This window comes from Macaca nemestrina, chromosome 1 (genome assembly GCF_043159975.1).
Source record: "Macaca nemestrina isolate mMacNem1 chromosome 1, mMacNem.hap1, whole genome shotgun sequence".
Lineage (NCBI taxonomy): Eukaryota > Metazoa > Chordata > Mammalia > Primates > Cercopithecidae > Macaca > Macaca nemestrina.
In genome coordinates, this window is record NC_092125.1 from 222,530,140 (window position 1) to 222,553,363 (window position 23,224).

At 46.5% G+C, this 23,224-nt stretch overlaps 1 protein-coding gene across 1 annotated transcript in view; it reads right to left on the minus strand.

The window, feature by feature from the left end:
* LOC105473155 (dispatched RND transporter family member 3) overlaps positions 1-23,224 on the minus strand; it is a 57,614-nt gene that overhangs the window by 22,855 nt on the left and 11,535 nt on the right. The window contains exons 2-4 of the mRNA XM_011726791.2: positions 13,092-14,187; positions 12,302-12,521; positions 740-876 (exon numbers count right to left, since the gene is read on the minus strand). Of these exons, the coding sequence (XP_011725093.2) occupies positions 740-876; positions 12,302-12,521; positions 13,092-14,184 (1,450 nt within the window). The 5' untranslated portion in view covers positions 14,185-14,187. The remainder of the gene's footprint in view (positions 1-739; positions 877-12,301; positions 12,522-13,091; positions 14,188-23,224) is intronic.

Sequence of the window (23,224 nt, forward strand, 5' to 3'; positions counted from 1 at the left end):
CCCAGCACAGGGCTAATTCTCAGTTTTCCACGCCCAAAGAGGGCACCGGACAGGAGGCCCAAGTGGCAGATGGAGCCATCCCTGAGTAGGTCAGGCTGTCTTCCTCTTTGCAGACTTTACCTCAAGAGCCTTATGAACATCACGTATGACCTGGGGCTAGGAACTGTGTCTGGATCCCTGGCACCTTACAGCATCTGGCATACAATTTGGTGCCCAGTAAATATCTGTTGCATGGATGAATTAATGTCTTTCCCATTTTGGAAAGTATTACCATTGTTTGCTTGGGCAGTAGAATGTGCTTACTGTATACAGACAGGAGTAAGCAGCAGCTAGTGTCCACGCTAGCAACTAGCAGCACGCGGAGGTGAAAAAGTGATCGGGGACAGAGGGCCGTTGACTTGGGACCCAAAATAGGCTACAAAGTAATCCACAAAGGAATACAATACCCCAGGCTCCCCAACACAAGGCTATCAACAGGAGACAGATGGTCAACAGGCAAAAGGTCCAACTGCGCAGGGGCCCAGGGTAGAGGGTGTGACCCAGGCTGGTACAGCCCAACCTGCCTCCAGGCCTCAGTCTGCGTGCTTGGGGTTGATAAATGATTTATTTGCATATCCCTGTGTCCTCAGCTCTGACATGCTCGGTTCAAGAGTACTGTGGCATTCTTGAGAAGGCGGGCTCTGGGTAGACATGAGCACCCTGGGAGGGGAGAAGGGGGCTGGCTTGAGAGAAGCCCTACCTGAGCAGGAGGTGAGGACGTAGACCAGGGCAGCGATGCAGCTGCTGCTGATGAAGGCCAGGAGCATGTCATTGTTGAACGTCCTGCGCACTTCATAGTCAAACAGGTCTGTCCCCCCATAGAGAACCTGGACTTTGCTGGGGGAAAGGAGGACGTGGAGAGAAGAACAACAGGAAGAGGATTAGAGATGGCTGTGAACACGTGGAGGAGGATCAGGAGCTGTCCACTTCACCTGTGACTCTGTACCTCTGCTGGACATCAAAATCACCTGGGGGCTTCCAATTATCCTGATGTCCAGGCCAGGCTTCAGACAAACTAGACCAGAACTGCTGGGGTGGGTCTGAATCATCAGTACTCTTTAACTGTCTCAGGTGATTCAAATGTAGGGTCAAGGTTAAGAACCACTGCTCTACGCAGATCATGATCAATTATAATCAGCTCTATGTCATCTTCCAATTCTCCACATCTATGGCCAAGTTCTAAATTCAAACTGGCTGCTAGATATTCAGTTTTACACTGCTATTCAATGTGTGCTTAACACAAGTTATTTTTAATTAAAAAAAAATAACATAACCAGGCTGGTCAAACTGTGTCTTAAAATACAAACATAAGTGACATCTGCTTCTGGCCAAGATGGAGTAACAAGATGGAGTCCATATTTATCTTCTCACTGGAACAAAAATGTGAGAAAATGCATGAAACAAGGCAACCAAGGATGATCCCTGAGAGATGAGAAACACAATGAGTCCTATGCTTACCCTGGCTTAGTGCTTTGAGAGTTTCCAGTCCTCAGTGCAGCCATGGGTTATTGGACTCCCCAAAGGAGGCTGAAAATTTTCCAAACTTGATGAAAACTATAAACCCACTGACACAAGAAGCTTCAGCAATGAACCCCAAGCACAAAAAAAACTACCATGCACATCATAACCAAACTGCTCAAAAATAGTGACCAAAATAAAATCTTAAAAAGCAGCCTGAGAAAAAGACACAGAGGAACAAAGACAAGGCTGACAGCAGACTTCCCATTAAAAACAGGGCACGTGAGAAGGCAGGGGAGCAACATCCTTTGCAGATAGTGGGAAGAAAGTCAGCCCAGGATTCTATACCCAGCAAAAATACATTTCAAAAACAAAGGCAAAATAGAACACTTTTTTTAGACAGACAAAAACTGAAATAATTCATCTCCAGTATACCTGCACTAAAAGAGATTTTTTAATTTTTTTTGAGTCAGGGTCTCACTTTGTCACCCAGGCTGGAGTGCAATGGCAAGATCATAGCTCACTATAGCCTCTAACTCCTGTTCTCAAACAATCCTTCCACCTCAGCCTCCTGAGTAGCTAGACTACAGATGCATGCCACCATGCCTGGCCAATTTTTTATTTTTTAGTAGAGATGGTGATAGGGTTTAGCTGTGTCCCCACCCAAATCTCAACTTGAATTGTATCTCCCAGAATTCCCAAGTGTCGTGGGAGGGACCCAGGGAGAGGTAATTGAATCATGGGGGCTGGTTTTTCCCATGCTATTCTCATGATAGTGAATAAGTCTCATGAGATCTGATGGGTTTATCAGGGGTTTCTGCTTTTGCTTTTTCCTCATTTTCTCTTGCTGTCCCCATGTAAGAAGTGCCTTTTGCCTCCTGCCATGATTCTGAGTCCTCCCCAGCCACGTGGAACCGTAAGTCCAATTAAACCTCTTTTTGTTCTCAGTTTCAGTTATGTCTTTATCAGCAGCGTGAAAACAGACTAATACAGTAAATTGGTACCAGCAGAGTGGGGCTCTGCTGAAAAGACACTTGAAAATGTGGAAGCAACTTTGGAACTGGGCAACAGGCAGAGATTGGAACAGTTTGAAGGGCTCTGAAGAAGACAGGAAAACGTAGGAAAGTTTGGAACTTCCTAGAGACTTGTTGAATGGCTTTGTGCAAAATGCTGATAGCGATATGGACAATAAAATTCAGGCTGAGGTGGTCACAGATGGAGAGGAGGAACTTGTTGGGAACTGGAGCAAAGGTGACTCTTGTTATGTTTTAGCAAAGTGACTGGTGGCATTTTACCCCTGCCCTAGAGATCTGTGGAACTTTGAACTTGAGAGAGATGATTTAGGGTATCTGGCAGAAGAAATTTCTAAGCAGCAAAGCATTCGAGATGTGGCGTGGGTGTCGTTAAAGGCATTCAGTTTTATAAGGGAAGCAGAGCATAAAAGTTTGGAAAATGTGCAGCCTGACTATGCAATAGAAAAGAAAAACCCATTTTCTGGGTAGAAATTCAAGCCAGCTGCAGAAATTTGCATAAGTAGCAAGGAGCCTAATGTTAATCCCCAAGACCACGGGGATTAACATTCTCTGACATGGAGAATTTCATGGCAGCCCCTCCCATCACAGGCCTGGAGGCCCAGGAGGAAGAAGTGGCTTCCTGGGCCAGGCGCAGGGTCCCCATGCTGTGTGCAGCCTAGGGACTTGGTGACCTGTGTCCCAGCCACTCCAGCTGTGGCTGAAAGGGACCAATGTACAGCTCAGGCTGTGGCTTCAGAGAGTGGAAGCCCCAATCTTTGGCAGCTTCCACATGGTGCTGAGCCTGTGGGTGCAAAGAAGTCAAGAATTGAGATTTGGGAACTTCCATCTACATTTCAGAAGATATATGGAAACGCCTGGATGCCCAGATAAAAGTTTGCTGCAGGGGTGGAGCCCTGATGGAGAACCTCTGCTAGGGGAGTATGGAAGGGAAATGTGGGGTCGGAGCCCTCACAACGAGTCCCTACTGGGCCACTGCCTAGTGGAGCTGTGAGAAGAGGGCCACTGTCCTCCAGACCCCAGAATTGTAGATCCACTGACAGCTTACACTGTGTGTCTGGAAGAGCCACAGACACTCAATGCCAGCCCATGAAAGCATCCAGGAGGGAGGCTGTACCCTGCACAGTCACAGAGGCAGAGCTGCCCAAGACCATGGAAACCCACCTATTGCATCAGCGTGACCTGGATGTGAGGATGTGAGACCTGGAGTCAATGGAGATCATTTTGGAGCTTTAAAATTTGACTGCCCCGCTGGATTTCAGACTTGCATGGACCCTGTAACCCCTTTGTTTTGGCCAATTTCTCCCATTTGGAATGGTTGTATTTACCCACTACCTGTACTCCCATTGTATCTAGGAAGTAACTAGCTTGCTTTTGATTTTACAGGCTTATAGGCAGAAGGGACTTGCCTTGTCTCAGATGAGACTTTGGACTGTGGACTTCTGGGTTAATGCTGAAATGAGTTAAGACTTTGGAGAATGTTGGGAAGGCACGATTGATTTTAAAATGTGAGGACATGAGATTTGGAGGGGCCAGGGTGGAATGATATGTCTGTGTCCCCACCTAAATCTCAACTTGAATTGCATCTCCCAGAATTCCCATGTGTTGTTGGGGGGACCCAAGAGGAGGTAATTGAATCATGGGGACTGGTCTTTACTGTGCTATTCTCATGGTAGTGAATAAGTCTCACGAGATCTGATGGGTTTATCAGGTGTTTCTGCTCTTGCTTTTTCCTCATTTTCTCTTACTGTCACCATCTAAGAAGTGCCGTTTGCCTCCTGCCATAATTCTGAGTCCTCCCCAGCCATGTGGAACTGTAAGTCCAGTTAAATCTCTTTTTTTTCCTCCCAGTTTCAGGTATGTCTTTAACAGCAGTGTGAAAAGGAACTAATACAGATCGGGTCTCATTATGTTGCCCAGGCTGGTCTTGAACCCCTGGCCTCAAGCAATCTTCCCACTTTGGCCTCCCAAAGTGGGATTACAGGTGTTAGCCACTCTGCTAAGCCTGAGAGAGATGTTAAAGGAAGTCCTTAGGAAGAAGGAAAATGGTAACAGATGGAAATATGGAAATATGGATCTACACAAAGAAACATAAAGCAATGAAAATGGTAATGACATAAATAAATACATAAAATTTTCTTATTATTTATTTAAATCTCTTTAAAAGATAATTGACAGTTTAGACAAAAATAATATAGTGTGGGGTTTATAATATACATTAAAATAAAATGCATAACCACAATAACATAAAGGCTAGGAGGGAAGAAATAGTAGTATATTGTTATAAATGCTCTTACACTACATATGAAATGATATATCATTTGAAGATACACTGTGATAATTTAAAGATGTATACTATAAACGCTAAAGCAACTACTAAAAGAGTTACAGCATAAAAGCCAACAAAGGAGATAAAATAGAATCATAAAAAACATTCAATTACTTCAAAAGAGGCAAAATACAGGAAAAGGGAAACAAAGAGCATATGGGACAAATAGAACAAAATATACTTAAGTCTAACCATATTAATAATTGCATTAACTGTAAATGGCTTAAACACCCCAAGTAAAAGGGAGAAAGTATCAGAGATATTTATTTATTTATTTATTTATTGAGACGTAGTCTCGCTCTGTCGCCCAGGCTGGCGTGCAGTGGTGAGATCTCAGCTCACTGCAAGCTCCGCCTCCCGGGTTCAAGCCATTCTCCTGCCTCAGCTGCCGAGTAGCTGGGACTACAGGCGCCTGCCACTACGCCGGGCTAATTATTTGTATTTTTTAGTAGAGACGGGGTTTCACCGTTAGCCAGGTTGGTCTCGATCTTCTGACCTCATGATCCACCTGCCTCGGCCTCCCAAAGTGCTGGGATTACAGGCATGAGCCACCCAGAGACCTTTAAAAAAGTCAAGACCTAGCTGACTACAAGAAACCCACTTTAAATATAAAGACACAAATAGGATAAAAGCAAAGGGATAGAAAATGATATACCATGCTAACATGAATCAAAAAATAAGCTGGATTTGTTATATTAATAAAAAATAAAGTAAATTTCAGAGGAAAGAATATAACTAGGGGCAAAGAAGATAATTTCAAAATGATCATCAAAACTACAATCCTAAATGTTTTTATAGCTAATAACAGAGCTTTAAAATACATGAAGTAAAAACTAACAGAACTGAAAAAAGAAATAGACAACTCCCCGATTGTAAATAGATGTTTCAATCTCTCTCTCAATATTGCCAGAAAAATTAGACAGAAAATCAGTAAGGATATAGAAGACCATGAACAACACAATCAATGAACTTGATTTAATTAAGACTTATAGAACATCTCACGCAAAAACAGAACTTTTTTTTTCAAGTATACAGGGAACATGCAGCAAGGAAGACCATGTACTGGACCATAAAACAAGACTCAATAAATTTAAAAGAACTTACATCACACAAAGTATGTTCTCTAACCATCATGAAATTAAACTAAAAATCAGCAACAAAAAGCCTGAAAAATTCCCAAATATTTGAAAACTAAATAAGACACTTTTAAGTTATACATGGGTCAAAGAAGAGATCAAAAGGAAAAATAGAAAGTATTTTGAACTGAATGAAATGAAAATAACATATCCAAATTTTGAAATGTGCTAAAATAGTCATACTTAAGGGGAATTTTATAGCATTAAATAACCTCTATTAGGAAAGAAGTTTCAAATCAATGGCTTTAGCTTCTACTTTAAGAAAGTAGTACAAGAGAAAATGAAATGTAACATAATCCAAAGAAAAAAAATCATAAAGATCAGAGCAGAAATCAAGGAACTAGAAAACAGAAAAGCAATGGAGAAAATCAATGAAATGGGTAGCACAATAGGGTAACTACAGTCAATAATAAGTTAATTGTATATTTTAAAATAACTTAAGAGTTTGTAACTTGAAGGATAAATGCTTGAGGGGATGGAGAGCCCATTCTCCACTGATGTGCTTACCTCACATTGCATGCCTCTTTCAAAACATCTCATGCACCCCATAAATATATACACCTACTATGTGCTCACGAAAATCAAAAATAAAAATAAATAAGTCTAATTCTTAGAAAAGAAAATCAACGAAACCAAAAGCTAGTTCTTTGAGATCAATAAAATTGATAAGCTTCTAGCCAGACTGATGATGAAAAAAAAAAAAAAGAAGACACACAGAAGGTGACATCGCTACAATTTCTACAACCATTAAAAAGATAATAGGGAAATATTATAAATCATTTTATACCAACGAATTTGACAATTCTTTTTTTTTTAAGAGACAGGGTCTCGCTCTGCCACCCAGGCTACAGTGCAGTAGCACAATCATAGTCCACTGCAGCCTCGAACTCCTCGGCTCAAGGGATCCTCCCACCTCAGCCTCCAAAGTAGCGAGGACTACAGGCTACTACTGTGTGTTTTTAGAGACAGGGTCTTGCTGTTTCCCCGGCTGGTCTTAAACTCCTGGCCTCAAGGATCCTCCTGCCTCAGCCTTCCAAGTAGCTGGGAATATAGGCATGAACTATGGTACCCTGCTAGCATTCACTGTCTTGATGGTGGTGTGGGGTTCCCAGTGTATACACACATGTCAAAACTAATCAAATTGTAAAGTATGTGCAGTTGGTTGTATGTCAATTATGCCTCAATAAAGCTGTTAAAAATGTAAACAGGACTTTTAAAAGCCAAGTTAAAAGGATCTCTGGATTATCTACTTTGTTGAATTAAATAGGTTAACTATCCTTTTATTAGAGTAGAAAATCAATCATTTATTCATTCACACATTAATTTGAAAAGCATTTATAGAGTATCTTCTAGATTCTTGGTCCTGTGCTAGATGCTGATTATAAAAAGACATAGGCCCATACTTTTACTCTCAAGTTGAAAGAAATAGCTCATGGAAGACCAGTATCCTCACCTAAAACTACTAAAATGTCCACTAAAATTCAGAAACTATCTGTGATGACAGTAGAGAGTTGCTGAAGTAATCAGAACTAAAGGGCTAAGATTCCAGAAAGGAAAGAACCTAGGAAAGGTAAGCTGCCCTTCTACAGCCATTTTTACCCTGGAGGCATTTGCTGATTCTAAACATGGGCAGAAGGCTGAAAAACTTGGCTGGGAGTCAGATAAGCTAGCAGAGCTTTGGGCAGACACTTGCAGATCAGCAGAACACATGGCCAGGTTTTCCCTCAGCACTTCTGCAGGAGACTGGGGCTGTGTGGGGCCTGAAGCCAAAAAACCTAAGCAGAAAGCCTCGGAAAAAGCAGAGTGGAATTTTTGTCTTTGTTCTAATTTTTTTAGCAGCTTTGAGAGATAAAAGATTAGAGTTTGGAACCTATCCAGGCAAAGGACTCTGCAGAATACACCAAGCTCTCAGTTGAAAATCCTAGAGAATCTAGGGCAAACTAGAGGTAGACCGAGACTTTCCAGGATTGCGAACCATCCTCAACTCTCAGTGTGGTCACTGCCTGCTTAAGGTGATCAGCCACGACTCTATGTGACTTCTGAAGTGAAGGAAAAATTCTCTCTGGGGGAAATAACATCATATGGACCTCTGTGTGTGTGTGTTTTTCACATAATGTTCATCACTTAATAAAAGTTACACTTTGAGAGGCCAAGGTGGGAGGACCACTTGAGGCCAGGAGTTTGAGACCAGTCTGGGCAACATAGTCAAACGCTGTCTCAAAACAAAAACAAAAACAAAAAACTAGCTGGGCATGGTGGCACGTGCCTGTAGACCTAGTTACTCAGGAGGCTGATGGGAGGATTACCTGAGCCCAGGAGTTTCAGGCTGCAGTGAGCTATGATCATGCCACTTCAGACTTAAATGACAGAGTGACACCTTGTCTCAAAAAGATAAAAATAAAAAAATAAAAATCACCAGGTATACCCACAGGCAGGAACACATGATCCTAAACCAAGTGAAAGAACAGACTACAGAAACAAATCTGCAGGTTAACCATATATTAAAAGTTGGTAAGAACTTTAAAACACTATAATTAATATGTTTAAGAACAGAGAGGAAAATGTGGACAAAATAAACTAAATGATGAATAAAATAATTGCACCAGTGATTTAGATCTATAACAGATTCAAATGGAAATTCCCAAAAAGGAAAAACAGAACAATAACATTAAAAACTCAATAGACATTAAATGGCAGACTAGAGACAACAAATAGAAAGCAGGATCAGTGAACTAGAATATCTAAACCAAAGCATAGAAAGAAAAAAAAAAAAAAAACCCAGAAAAAAAGCATTGAAAACATATGGGGCTCAGTGAAAAGATCTAACATTTGTGTAATCAGAGTGCAAAAAAGAGGAAACAGAGAACAAGATAGAAGCAAATCTGAAGAGATAATAGCTAGAACATTCTTAAAACTGATTATGGTCATCAACCTACAGCTTCACGAAGCTCTGCGCTCCCAAACAGAACAAACACAAAGAAAACACACCAAGATACGTCACAGTAAGACTGGTGAAAACAAAGACAAAGAAATCTCAAAAGCAGAAAAAAGAGAATTTTTAATGGAGCAACAAAAAAGATTTACAGCCTACTTTTCTACAGAAATGATGGAAGTCAGAAGACAATGGAGTGACATCTTCAGGTAAAGTATTAAAAGAAAATAACTGCCAATTTGTAATTCTATACCAGCAAAAATATGCTTCAAAAATGAAAGTAAAATAAGGATGTCTACTAGGCAAACAAAACAGAGAATCTATCACCAGCAAACCTGTACTGAAAGAAATGCTAGAGTTCTTTAGACACAAGGAAAATGATCCCAGAGGGAAACATGAAATTATACAAAGTAATGAACACCAACAGAAAAGGTAAATATGTGAATAAATATAAAAGAACAGTCTTATGAGGCTTAAGTATTAAGAATTAAAATGCATGCAACATAAATGCAAAAAATTGAAGCTCAATAAATGCAGTGAACTCATTCTAAGATTCTAGTATTAAAAGCAATAAAAGTGATCATTTATATTATTCTGTTATAAGTCAAGGTACATGTTACCATCTCTTGGGTAACCAATAATAGAGTAATTTTAAGAATTTTGTTCACCCAAAAGCACTAAAGTCAAGTCTACAGGATTGTCACCACTGCTGTGATGCTCTAATGGGAGAAAACAGAAAAGAGTGGCTTCTTCCCTAAGGGCAAGGGATTCGCCTCAGCAGCTAAACATCTGGGCAGAGTTAATACTGGTATCTAAAACCATGAAAGTCCTTCTATAGTCAGCACCTCTCAGTTTTCCAACACAGCCAAGTACCTTTCCTTGAGGCATCTCCATTCATTTATTCATTCACTCCCCTAACAAATCCTTACTAAGGGGTACCTGGCCTTGTGCTGGGGCTCGGCCCATAGAAACTGAACCAGAAACAATCCCAGTCTTCAATAAACTCACGTTCTATTGAGACAGATAATTAAACCAGACCTCTCTCAAACTTAAATATGCAAACAAATCACCTGAAAATACTGCAGGCCTGGGAGAGAACTTGAGATTCTGCATTTCTAACAAGCCCCAGGTGATGCTGATGTTGTTGATTGGAGGAATACACTGTGAGTTACAATTGAAAGACAGAGTGAGAAACACTGTGATAAAATTGTAGCTCAGAGGGGTGAAATAGCTTGCTAGAACTCACAATAATTTGAATAACTGAGACAGGACCCAAGATATTATCTGACTCCAAAGTTTGTGTATGCTCTTTCCTGCCTCCCTTAGGGAGAAGAAAGGGGACTATGGAAACAGGTAGCATCTCAGTCTGATTTATGTTGCTATAAGAGAATACCTGAGACTGGGTAATTTACAAAGAAAAGAGGTTTATTTAGTTCATTGTTCTGCAGGCTGGGAAGTTCAATGGCATGGCATTGGCTTCTGGTGAAGGCTTTTGTGCTGCATCGTAACACGGAGGAAGGTCAAAGGGGGAACAGGCAAAAGGGACCAAACAAGAGGAGGAACCTCACTTTATAACAATCCGCTCTCTTGGGAACTAATCCATTCCCTTGAGTGAGAACTAGCTCACTCCCACAAGATGGCATTCATCTATTTATGAGGGATCCACCCCCATGACCCAAACATCTTCTACTAGGCCCCACCTCTCAACACAGCTGCACTGAGTTTTAGGGGGGACAAAGCATATCCAAACCATAGCAGGTAATCAGCATTTAGTCCAGCCTTTGGCCAATGTTGTCCAAGTTGGATCTTAATAGATCTTAATAGGAGCTTGCCTGACAAAGAAGTAAGTCAGGGAGAAGGCTCCCAGTGTAGTAACTGGCACAAAAACACAAAGGGTGAGGTCGGGATTTGAATCTCATTCCACTACTGATGAGCTTTAAAATTGTGGATGACTTACCTAATTGCTATGTCTCAGTTTCCTTAACTATAAAATGGAGATCATCATAACAGCACCCACCTCATTGGGTTGGTGTGAGAATTAAATGAGCTGGTATGTATAAAGGGTTTTGAACAGTGTGTGGCACAGAGTAAGTGCTCAATAAACATTAGCTCTGATTATTCCAGCAGTTGCTCAATATAAAGGATGAACAGTGGAAGGAATGAGGGTATTTTGGGCAGAAGGATTCCTCCTGTGCCTGGGACTGGTTTATCAGGGTGGGGACTGGGAAAGCACTGCAGTTATTGCCCAGAAGGACTGCTGCTCTGTTCTGGTGTACTCTGGGGCACACCATTCCAAAGCACCTTCCACCCCAAAGCACTGTCACACCTGTTAGCTCATCTCTTCTTAGTGACTCCAGAGGGCAGCCAGAATCATGTTATCCATTTTAACGATAGGAACACTGACACCCAGAGAAGTGAAGTGACTTGTCCATTATCTCCCTGGGTATTAGAGGCAGGAAGTGTGGTTAATTTTAGGTGTCATTGTGATTGGATTAAGGAATATGGAGAGAACTCATAAAGCATTGCCTCTGGGTGTGTCTGTGTGGGTTTTCCCACACACAGGAGACTGGCATGTGTGTCAGTGGCCAGGGTGGGCACCGTCCAATTGGCTGGGGCCCAGGACAGAACAAAAAGGGCAGAAAGGTGATTTCCTATCTCTCTCTCTTTCCCCACTGGAGCTGGGACACTCTTCTCCTGCCCCTGGACATCAAAACTCCGGGCTCTCTGGCCTTCGGGCTCCAGGACTTACGCCAACAGTCCCTGGGGTCCTCAGGCCTTTGGTCTCGAACCAAGAATTACACCATTAGTTTCCCTAGTTCTGAGGCCTTCAAATTTGGACTGAGCCAGAGTACCAGCATCCAAAGGTCTCCAGCTTGCAGATGGTGTGTCATGGGACTTAGCCTCCATAATTGCATGAGGCAATTCCCCTAATAAATCCCCTCTCACATATCCCTCTGTCTATCTATCCTACTGGTTCCAGCCCTCTTGAGAACCCTGACTAATACAGTGAGGAACTCCTTATTCCCTGGCCAATACTCTTTCCAGAAATACCTCGAGTACCATCTCAGGAGAAAATCAATACCCAAAACCTCCAGGGCAGAGTCTGAGATTTCCTACCTGGCCCAAAGCTGTCATGTTCACTAACCATAGCACTGATCAAGCAAAGGGGACTTCTATTTGTCAGAGTGACTGCAAGGATGTACTTGGTTCTGCCTTGATTTGGAAAGAAAGACGTCCAAAGGAAAAGATAATAGGGAAAGAGGTATGGTGTTTAAGATTAAGAGGCAATTGGAAATCAATGTCCTGTCCTAATGCATGCCTTTCCTGGGACACACATGGGTATGCACACACAGGATGCAGCAGCTGGACTTCCTACCTGGTAGACTGCTTGGCCAGCATGGCCACGTAGGTGACCACGAAGCTCTGAAACTTAGCCCGTTGTTCCTCCCAGCGGTCATCCACTGAGTAGTAGTTGGGCAGGGGTGCTCCAAACAGGATCTCACTGCGCAGGAGAGAGCTCTTCAGATTGTCTGCAGAGAGGCCCTCATCCACATACCAGTAGAACTCAGGGTGAGTCATGGCCAGCTCCAGGGAGCCTGCGAGGACAGCGGTGGGGGCCTCAAGAGTTCAGCCGGTCAACTCCCACCAACCCTCCCTCAAGGTCATCCAGTCTCATTGCAGCCCTGCCTCCCAGGATTCCCCTCTGTCCACATCCACCAAAACTCCACCCCAGGTCCCACAACCTCTCTCTGAACCTGCCCCACCCTTCCTCAAGCCCCATTCCTAATTTACCTAAAACGAACCCTACCTCAGTCTTCTTGAACCCCAATCTTTCTCCTGTCTTCCTCTGGCCAGATTCCTGGTTCTCTATAGCCACATCCTGGCCTTTCTCTAACCAGCCTCACACCCGAGCCCCACTCTACGCTTTCTCTACCTCTGACCACAACAGAACCCCCACCATCCTTCACCTGGGTCTGCATCCAAGCTTCCCTCTTCGGTTCCCTCTCACGCTCACCTCACACCTCAGCCCAGTCCTTTTCACCTTGCCCTCCAGCTGTGCCCAGGACTCAGCTCCAGACTGACTGGGCCTGGGCCTGGGCCAAATCTCCATAAAGAGCTGTATAAAACCAGGACCTACGCCCCACCCCAGCATCCTGGCGGCTCACCCCGGATGTCCGCCAGGTCCTGGCCCATGCCGTCGTAGTAGATCTTGCCACCCCTCTCGGTGGGAAAAAAGTAGGTCATGAGCGAGCTGGGAGGCGAGCAGTAGGAGTAGGAACCCAGCGGCAGGTCCTTGAGCACCTCGTGGGGCTTCCAGCAGAACTCCCGGAAGCCTGGGTGGTCCATGATCTTGCGCTCGATCTCATGGATCGTGACCAGCCGCTCACTGGTGAAAATGTTGCGCTCCGCGTCGCCGCGTGCCAGGAAGATGAGCTCGATGCGCCAGTGTGCGTGCGTCTGGGTGTTAGCACTCACATAAGCATGCGAGTAGTCCCAGCGGGAGGCGCCTCGGTGGGCACGGCTCTGATTGGCCGCAGCTGCTGCGGGGGGCGGGATGCTGGGCGGGTGCCACCCATTCTTGCTCAGCCGCTGGTTTCGCGGGTCTTCACTCTGGTTGGCTGCCAGATCCTCCAGGGGCGGAATCTCACGCCGAAGTCGCCCGCTCCGATTGGCTGTGGGCTTTTGGGCCGCTGAAGTGTCCCGGGACAGGCCTGGGCCGCGGAGTGAGGCCGCGGGGATGACACGCGGGGCTCGGGAGGCTTGCCGCGAGCGGTTGCCGAGATGCAGCTGCTGCAGCTGCTCTGAGATAAGGCGCTGAAGCGTCTCGGAGGTGAAGTCGGCTAAGTCACGCCGGTTCCGCCCCCAGGATCCAAACTGGGACTTGAGCGCCAGGGTGAGGGCATCAAAACGCTGCGAGGCCTCATGGTTGCGGATTTCAAAGGCGTTGTAGGAGATGTCAATGTCCAGTGGTGGGTAGTAAAGGAACATGAAGGCTGACAGGGCCATGGGAATGCTGCAGCCCAGGAAGAGCACCAGCCCAGCACAGCAGGGATTGGTGAAGGCCCAGCCCAGGGTACTCCAGAAGCCTGAGGCTGGAGGCCGGGAAGGCAGGGGCCAGTGCCGCCAGCAACACTGCCCTCCTGCCCCAAGTTGGGGCCCTGGCTTCTGGGCCCCTGGAAAGGCTTCAGCCGTTGCTTCTTCTTCCTCCTGCCCCTCTAGCCACACATCCTGCAGCAAGGGGTCATCCTCCATGTCCATAGCCTGCAGGAGAGGGAGAGGGTCAGCAGGCTAGAGAGACAGGGAGGGGAAGGTGCCCTGTGGTGCAGTTCGCCCAGCCCTAGGTACCAACCCCGTCCACTCATAACCAAATACTAATACTGCAATGGAATGGCATCAAGCATGCATCAACACAACTGAATTTAACCGCCTGTGAAAAACACAAAGCAAATTCCTGTTATTTGCCCGTCACCTCTCCCTTTTGGGTCTTGGCTTTCAAGGCCACAGAAAAAAGGAAAATCGCAGAACAACTGCAAACAGAAAAGATGTTTCTCCTGGGAGGAGGGATTAAAAAAAAAAAATTGACCACACAATTTTCTAATGTTTGCTGCATCCTTTGACTTTAGAACTCAGGCCCAATGTAAGATGTGACTCCACTGCAACCACTCTTATTTAATGAGCAGCTGTAAAGTACCTCTAGGAGGTATCAGGGTGCAAGGGAAAGAGCATGATCTTTGGAATGAGGCAGACCCTGATTTGGGTCCTGGCAGTCTGAGTATCTAAGGCAGGGAGCCTCCCTGAACTTGAGTCCTCATCTATAAAATAGAAGTGGCCATTGCTGCCTCCTACGACTGTGGAGTCAAAGGTGGAAGTACTCTGCAGTCTGTGTAGTACGTTAGTTATCTGTCACATAGCAGATTTCCTTGCTCCCCGCTGGGGACTGTAACATGCTCAGCCATTACCCAGGAACTGTGCCAGGGCTAGGTGCCTGTCACAGCACTCTTGGAGAACCCTCAGTAGCTTCCCACCCCCTCTATGGGGTGCTGCAGCTGCAGCCACTGTTTGTCAGGCTCAGGCCGCTTAATATGCAACTCCAGCAACATCAAACCTTTGGGCATGGGCAGGGGCCGGGCATCTGCCTCCCAGAGACTTGAGTGCAGCAGCAGGAGGGCCTGGCAGAAGAGGGCAGGGCTGGGCAACCCGAGGACTCCAGCGGGGTGGCCCAAAGAGAGGAGGCTTTCCGGCATCCCCGACACGGCCTGTCCCCCTTGTCCTGCCTGCCCTCTGGACAGACAGAGACTCATTATCCAGTTAGATGCTAGGCAGTGAGAGGAGGAAGCTAATTATGCTAGCGCTAGCTAATTAATGCTGCCTTTCCTATTAACATTCTCTGGAGTGCTCCATTTCAATTAGATGATCTGTCCAGGAAGAGAGGCTGCCGTCAGTCCAGAGAAAGTAAGCAAGAGGAGGTGACAGAAGGAGGGTTAACAGAGACAGAGACAGAGGAAAAGAGGAGAGAGACAGAGGGGAGAGTGGAATGGTCAGAGATGGGGGAGAGACTGAGATGCAAATAGGGAAACAAAAGAAGAAACAGGAAGAGTGACTGAGGATGTGAGGGACAGGCAGCAGAAGACTCGCAAGACAGAGGCCTGGAAGGGGCGGGAATTACTCCTGCAATATGCAAGATTCCTATCAATGAGATAATTAAACTTTCCATTTGCAACGCCCTAACACGAGCCTGCCAGCTTGCCAAGGGGATGGTAACTGCTCTGAGACCCAATTTGTATTCGCACTGGAGGCAGCTCAGACTCACCCCATCTCCAAAGGGAAAAACCAAGTCTGCATGTGGAGGTGAGGAGTGTGGGAGCCTCTGCCTGATTCTTAGCTTCAGAAGAAGAAAGCTGATGGGAATAAGGTGGAGAGGGGAGGGGCCGTGTTTGCAGTTTTCTGGGAACTAAATCCATCCATCCTGCCTGTGCCTCAGCCTGCCTTGTGGGGACTACAGTACGTGTGTTGGTGTTGCAGGGGGTCAAAGGCCAGGGTTCTGGGTCACAGCAACACTCCCTGGGTGATCTGAAGGCCCCTTGATCCCATTGCTATTCCACCAGGAATGCCACCCCCTTCCCCTAGGGGTCCACATTGAATTCATCATGCAAGGCCTTGCTCAAGCGTTACCTCTTCCAAGAAGCCTTCCCAGATCTGAACCTCCCCCAGCTTCCTGTCTAAGCTTCTCGCCATCCTCACTAGATTTTGCCTGGTAAAAATTACTGCGGGGAAGGGAGGGAGAGGCAGTGTAGCAGCATGTTAAGAGCTACAGCTTTGGAGGCAGACAGACTTGGGTGCAAATCCCAATTGTAAGATTTAGGGCAGGCAGTGTAACCTTGCTGAGCTTCAGTCTCCCCATCTGCAGAACGGGTATAACAGTACTCACCACAGAAATTGTCAGAAAGATGGCATACACAACAGACTGAATATGGTGCCTGGTAGGTATAAGTGCTTGTGAAATGACAGCTACCATTCTTTCATACGCTACTTCCCTCCAAAGGCTGGAACCCCTAACAGATACATGTAGCGGGCTGTGTTTTCCAAAGACGGCTGCAACAATATCTGCCATCTCACATGCTTATCTCATGATGTGACTTTGACACTCCACCCATCAAGCAGGCAAGGCTGCTAAAGTCACCAACCCACCCAGATTCAAGGGGAAGGAACGCAGGCATTAGGAAATAAAGGAAGATGCAGCTTCCTCCTAGCTCTCTTCAGACACTCATCCTTGGGATCAGCCACGGTGCTAACAGAACGTCCAAACGAGCCCCTGCAGAGAGATCACTCGTAGGACTTCCTGCTGACAACCAAGTTGACAGCCAGTGTCAACCACCATGTGATGTGAGCATGTGAGCGACGATGCTGCAGACACTTCCAGCCCCCGGTCATTGAGTAACCTCTAACCTTCAAGTCTTTCCAGCCGAGGCCCAGATACCACAGAGTAGAGCTCAGCCATTCTCTCCTGTCCTGACCTGCAGAATGCACGATAGTTGTTATACATCTCTGCACTCTGGGATGTTTTGTTACATAGCAATAGCAACTGGAACGATTGCAGTGAAGCCTTGTTCTGTATGTGTGGCTCCATGCCCTACAGACAGCATTTGCTGGATTTAAGTGACCAGAAAATTGGGCCCAACCACTCCACCTCCCAGTGAGAGCCCCACAGGTGGGTAGATGTGAGCTTTAAGGGAACAGGGACTTACTTGGCTGTCGTATTCCCTGCTGGCTTCTCGTGGCCTAAAACACCCTTGGGGAGGGGGGCAGTCAGATGTGGAGAGAAAGAAGGAAAAGGAGTGTCTGATGAACTTGGGTTAGGTATTCAATAGAACTTACCCCTGGACAAATGAATTAACAGCATTCATAGCAACCTGGATGAGATTGGAGACTATTATTCTAAGTGAAATAACTCAGAAATAGAAAACCAAGCATCGTATGTTCTCAATGATACGTGGGAGCTAAGCTATGAGGAAGCAAATGCATAAGAATGATACAATGGATTTTGGGGACTTGGGAAGGGTTGGGGGGGCAAGGGATAAAAGACTATAAATAGGGTACAGTGTATACTGCTCCGGTGATGGGTGCACCAAAATCTCACAAATCACCACTAAAGAACTTACGTAACCAAGTACCACCTGTACCCTAATAACCTATGGAAATTTTTTTTTAAAAAAAGAACTTTTCCCTGGACAGAAAGGGCAGTCAGACCCCAAGCCACATAAGCATAGGCAGGGGATATAGCTTCCTCCGGTTTGGGAAGGATCTGGAAGAGTGTGAAATGGACAAGGCCGGAAGTGGATTTGATGAATTCTTGGTCTACCACGCACCCTCCCCACCCTGTACCTGCCTTCTTAGTCCTCCCCAAAATGAAAAGTGCCACAAGGGAATCACACAAGACTGGTGGTCAACTCATGTGTCACCAGGCCTGGCCCAGCCACCGGCTTTCTGGGTGGCCCTGGGTATGTCCCACCCCTCTTGGGGCCCTGTCTCCCCGATCTCAAAGCGGGATGGTAAAAGCCCAGGTCCTTCCAGCTGTGCCACCCCTGGGGTCTCCAAGAAACCCCAGACAGCTACGCCATCCCACTTCCCAGTTTGCAGCCCAAGTAGGGCAGAAGCCATCTGAGAGTCCCTCGCACCAAACTGAGGCCGGGCTGGTAGGGGTGGAACACCAATGCCTCAGCCAGCACCTCCCTCTGCAGGCCCCTCCACAGCCGGTAGGATGGGCAGCAAATTGTAAATTTGTTTTCCTTTCTCAAATGATGGGAATTGATTAGCTTAGCAAGGAGCTCCAGCTGCTCCATGGAAAGGAACTAAGGTGATTCCTGCGGTAGCTGTCACTGATTCAGACAAAGCCCGGAGTAGGACTAGGAGGACTGTGGCCATGGGGGTGGAGTGCGGTGGGGTAGACTGGGGGCTGTGATCAGGCCTTTCTGGGCCCTGGGAATGTTCTCCTTCTCAGTGACCAATGCCCTTTCTCTCTGCCTCTGTCTCTGTCTCTGTCACTCACATACAGGCACACTCAGAGGTAGTCAAAATTTAAACTCTGGGCCTCGCTGGGGCCCATGAATCAAGGTGGACACACATCCACGAAACCGATCGTCCTCCTCTTGGGAAAGGCAACTGGGGCAGCTGCTTAAAAGAGAACAACAGGCCCTAGGGAGCCTCGAAAGGGAAGAACTCACCCACTTTCAAGCCCAGGCTTGTGGAAATCCAAAGCCATATCTGCAGTCAAATCCCAGGTTTTTAACAGAAAAAAAAAAAAAAAAAAAAAAAAAAAACCCACATATATATGCATTTAAAAACCCATTAATAGCAGTAACCTGTTAGGGAGGGTTATGGGTGATTTTTATTTTCTCCTTTGTACTTGTCTCTTTCTAATTTTTCCGCAATGATCAGGTACATCCTTAGTTTTAGAATCAGAAATAAATGTTATTTAAAAATAGAATATGTGTGTATGTGTGGGGAAGGGATTTAGCTAACAGCCTTCAACTCTTTGAGGAATTACTATAATAGTCAGGGGAGGAGGGCTCTGTCCTCCGAGGAGAGAAACCAAGGAGAGTTGGCGTAGGTTGTAGCAGGAGACAGCCCAGTGAGAAAGCAGAAGGACCTTGGACAGGGGGAGTTGGCAAATGCCCTACGGGTGAGTGAGTGTGGAGGGATCGTTCAATGTGCAGGAAGTAGATAATGGCCCACTGGACCCAGAAGAGACCTCAGAGTATACCTTGTCTAACGCCTTCATTTTACATATGGGGAAACTGAGACTTACCCAAGGTCAAGTCAAGGAGAAGGTCATCTTATCAGTGGCAGGACCAGGACTCCTGGATGAAGTTTTCATTCTACTCCATCCCCAGATTCTGGGGGCAGTTTTTGGCAGCCCCAGGGAACAACCAGACCTGGGTGGAGATGGTTTGTGGGCTCAAAGTGCCAAAATAGGAGAGCTATTTTTGTTTTTGTTTTGTTTTGTTTTTTGAGACAGAGTCTTGCTCTGTCGCCCAGGCTGGAGTGCAGTGGTGCGATCTTGGCTCACTGCAGCCTCCGCCTCCCAGGTTCAAGCGATTCTCCTGTTTCAGGCTCTCGAGTAGCTGGGACTACAGGCATATGCCACCACGCCTGGCTAATTTTTGTATTTTTTAGTAGAGATGGGGTTTCACCATGTTGGCCAGGCTGGTCTCAAACTCCTGATCTCAAGCGATCTGCCCGCCTCGGCCTCCCAAAGTGTTGAGATTACAGGCGTGAACCACCATGCCCAGCTGGCAGAGCAATTTTTGAAGTTGAAGAGAAAAGCTAATCTTCAAGTCACAGGCCAGATGGACTTCCCCATTTGGACAGAATGGGGCTTTTGTGGGAGGTGGTGTTGCCTCAAAAACACTCCCAGCCCCCTGCCAGGCCTCACTCTTCTCCAGAGCAAGTGGAGTTCCCACGGATGTGAACCCATGCCAGAATCTCCCTGTGTTCCTGTTTATAACTTCCCTGCTCTGGCAAAGGTTGACAGAACCCTTCCTTCTCCATTCCCCCATCCCAGCCAGACTATTAAAATGTAATCAAAAAATCATATTAGACATGCAGATTTGACTTAAAATACGTATATGTATATACAATTTAACGGCAATTAGGAGCTAATCAGCTTTTTCTTCCTGGCTCAGGGTGTTTTGCCTTCCCCGGTTTAGCTCTGGTCCTTGAACATCTTGAGGTCTTTGATTCTCTTACCCTCGGGTTGAGAGATTTGGGCAGAGTCTCAAAATGAGTTATTTTGAGTTGAACAGCTCCAGAGAAGGGAGGAAAGAAAAGAGGAGGCCTTGGTGCCTCCCAGGCATCACTGTCCTAAGTCCTGATACTCCATCTTCTGAGAATCCCTCGCTCTCTGGATGCCCCGGCTATGTGCCAGTCATCAGAATCCCATACCTTCCCCCGAGACCTGGATACTCCACCTAGGCCAGGAGGCTGCAGAGGCACTGGAGATGTGGTGGTGAAACTGGGGCAAAATCACACACATGGAGTGAAGTCAAAAGTCCAGCTAGTTCAATGAAGAAACTCTGACACCCATTAAGACCATCATCATAATTAACTCTGCATCTACCATGTGCCCAGTACTCCTTATCCATCCTCTGTCATCCTCACATCAGCCCTGCAAGACGCTAGGGAAGGCATTATAAGCATCCACTTTTTACAGAAGCAAAATCAGAATCAGAGAGGTTAAGTGACTCCCTGGTGGTCACACAGCTACTAAGGGGCAGAACTGGAGTTTGAACCTCAGGTCTTTGATCCTAAAGCCCAGGCTCTTTGGGCCATACCAGGTAGCCTATGAGCTCTTTGAAAGCTGAGATGTCAGTACTCGTGGAAGAAACCCATTGCCTTTTAGCATTAGCAAGCTTGCACCATCCCCATAAGACTGGAAATCACTTGGGGTCTAGTAATTCTGCTTTCAGTAGGCAGCAACTCAGGGCATGATGTAAAGGAAGTCTCCCACCAACCTCAGAAGCTTGGCCTTCCCTTCAATGGGTCATGGGTGTGATGGTTAATTCTATGTATCAACTTGACTGGGCTATGGGGTACCCAGATATTTGGCCAAACATGATTCTGTGTGTGTGTGTGTGTGTGTGTGTGTGTGTGAGAGAGAGAGAGAGAGAGATTGTGTCGGGTGGGGGCTCTGTGGCGAGCCTGTCCAAGCCCCCCATTTCTCAGAGAAGGTCCGGCTGCACAGATGGAGTGGATGAAGGATGACTGGCCTCCCGGGGCTGACAGCTGGTGAGGAAACTGTGGGCGCTGATACGTAAACCCAACGGCTCAGTATTTATCAGGCAAACAAGCTTTGCCTGGGTCAATATATTACCTGAGGAAACATCCCAGCCAACACCAGAGGGATCTAACGTTCATGGGCACAACAGCCACTATTACTTTCCCTGTTCTGTGTCCCCTCTCTAGTGAGCTCAGTGGGACAGAACTGGACCCCCTAACACCAAGAGGGAAATCTGTAAAATGGGGGTGGCGATACTGCTCCCCTGCTGAACCAGAGCAGCTAGTATGATGATTAACTTCTTAGCCAGCCAGAGCCCAGGTCTGGCCCCTGCTGTAGGCAGGTCCACAAGTCAACTGGAACGGACTCTTTTATTCTCTGCCCCAAAGATCCTTGGACTTTAATGTGAGAGTCACTAGGCATACTTGTTAAAGTGCAAATTCTAGGGTGACAGCAGGTCAGATTCTGAGGAGGTGGGGCCCAGGAATCTGGGTTTTGTTTTGTTTGTTTTGAGATGGGGTCTCACTCTGTCACCCAGGCTGGAGTGCAGTGACACTATCACGGTTCACTGCAGCCTCGACCTCCCAGACCCAAGTGGTCCTCCCACCTCAGCCTCCCACGTAGCTGAGACTACAGGTGCGTGCCACCACACCTGGCTGTTTTTGTTTTTTGTTTTAAATTTTTTGTAAAGATGGGGTTTTGCTAGGTTGCCCAGGCTGATCTCAAACTCAAGCGATCTTTCTGTCCCACTCTCCCAAAGTGTTGGAATTACAGTAAGTATCAGTCACCGTGCCCAACCTGGAGTCTGTATTTAAACCACCTCCCCAGGTGATTCTGATACAGGTGGTCCAGAAGCATTCTTGGAAAACCCTTGCTACCCTGGTCATCCTCCCCTGTTCCCAGTGGCTCCCTCCAGCAACTGATCCAGCCTTTGGCCTCCCTGCACCCCTCCACTGTGACTCACATGTGTCCCTGGAAGTTCAGGGAATAGACTCAGGCTGTTGTGTCTCTAGCCAAGACTCACTCTTCAGGGAGTCTTTTCCTCTAGCCATGGGGAGGGAAGAAACGATGGCATTTGGGCCGACCACACAGGGGGATACAAACAGCACACCCAGATCTGCCAAACGGCTCTTCTTGGTAGGCCCAGACAGTAAAAGGAAATAGAAGTCCAAGGGCTTACTGTCTGCCAGGCCCCTTACAAGCGGACTGGTTGGGGAGTTTACCATCCACTGAGCACTACTGTGTGTCTGGCACATGGGAGCTGTTTTATTTATTTATATCACGTCTGATCCAACCCCTGCCCTACAAGTCTGCTTGTAGAGCTGGGCTGGATTGGAGCCTCTGGAGGCAATGTCAGAGCCCATCCTTTTAGCCACCGTGCCCTGATACCAAAAGGAATTCCACCAACTAACCCTCTCAGGCCACCTCCTGCTCCTGCCTGCACAACTCAGGCCTCACCTCCAAGACCCATCAGCGCTGGATCCTGGAGCCCACAAAGCAGCCTTGGCATCACTGAGGAAAAGACAATGAAAGCTTAACAAAACCAGCAATACGGCCAGGCATGGTGGCTCACGCCTGTAATCCCAGCACTTTGGGGGGCCAAGGCGGGCAGATCACCTGAGGTCAGGAGTTCGAGATCAGCCTGGCCAACATGGTGAAACCCCATGTCTACTAAAAATACAAAAAAATTAGCCAGGCGTGGTGGCAGGCGCCTGTAATCCCAGCTACTTGGAAGGCTGAGGCAGGAGAATTGCTTGAACCTGGGAGGTAGAGGTTGTAGTGAGCCAAGATTGCGCCATTGCACTCCAGCTTGGGCAACAAGAGCGAAACTCTGTCTCAAAAAAGAATCGAAAACAGGCCGGGCGCGGTGGCTCACGTCTGTAATCCCAGCATTTTGGGAGACCGAGGCGGGCGGATCACGAGGTCAGGAGATCGAGACCATCCTGGCTAACACGGTGAAACCCTGTCTACTAAAAATACAAAAAAAAAAAAAAAAAAAAAGAAGAAGGAAAGAAAAAATAGCCG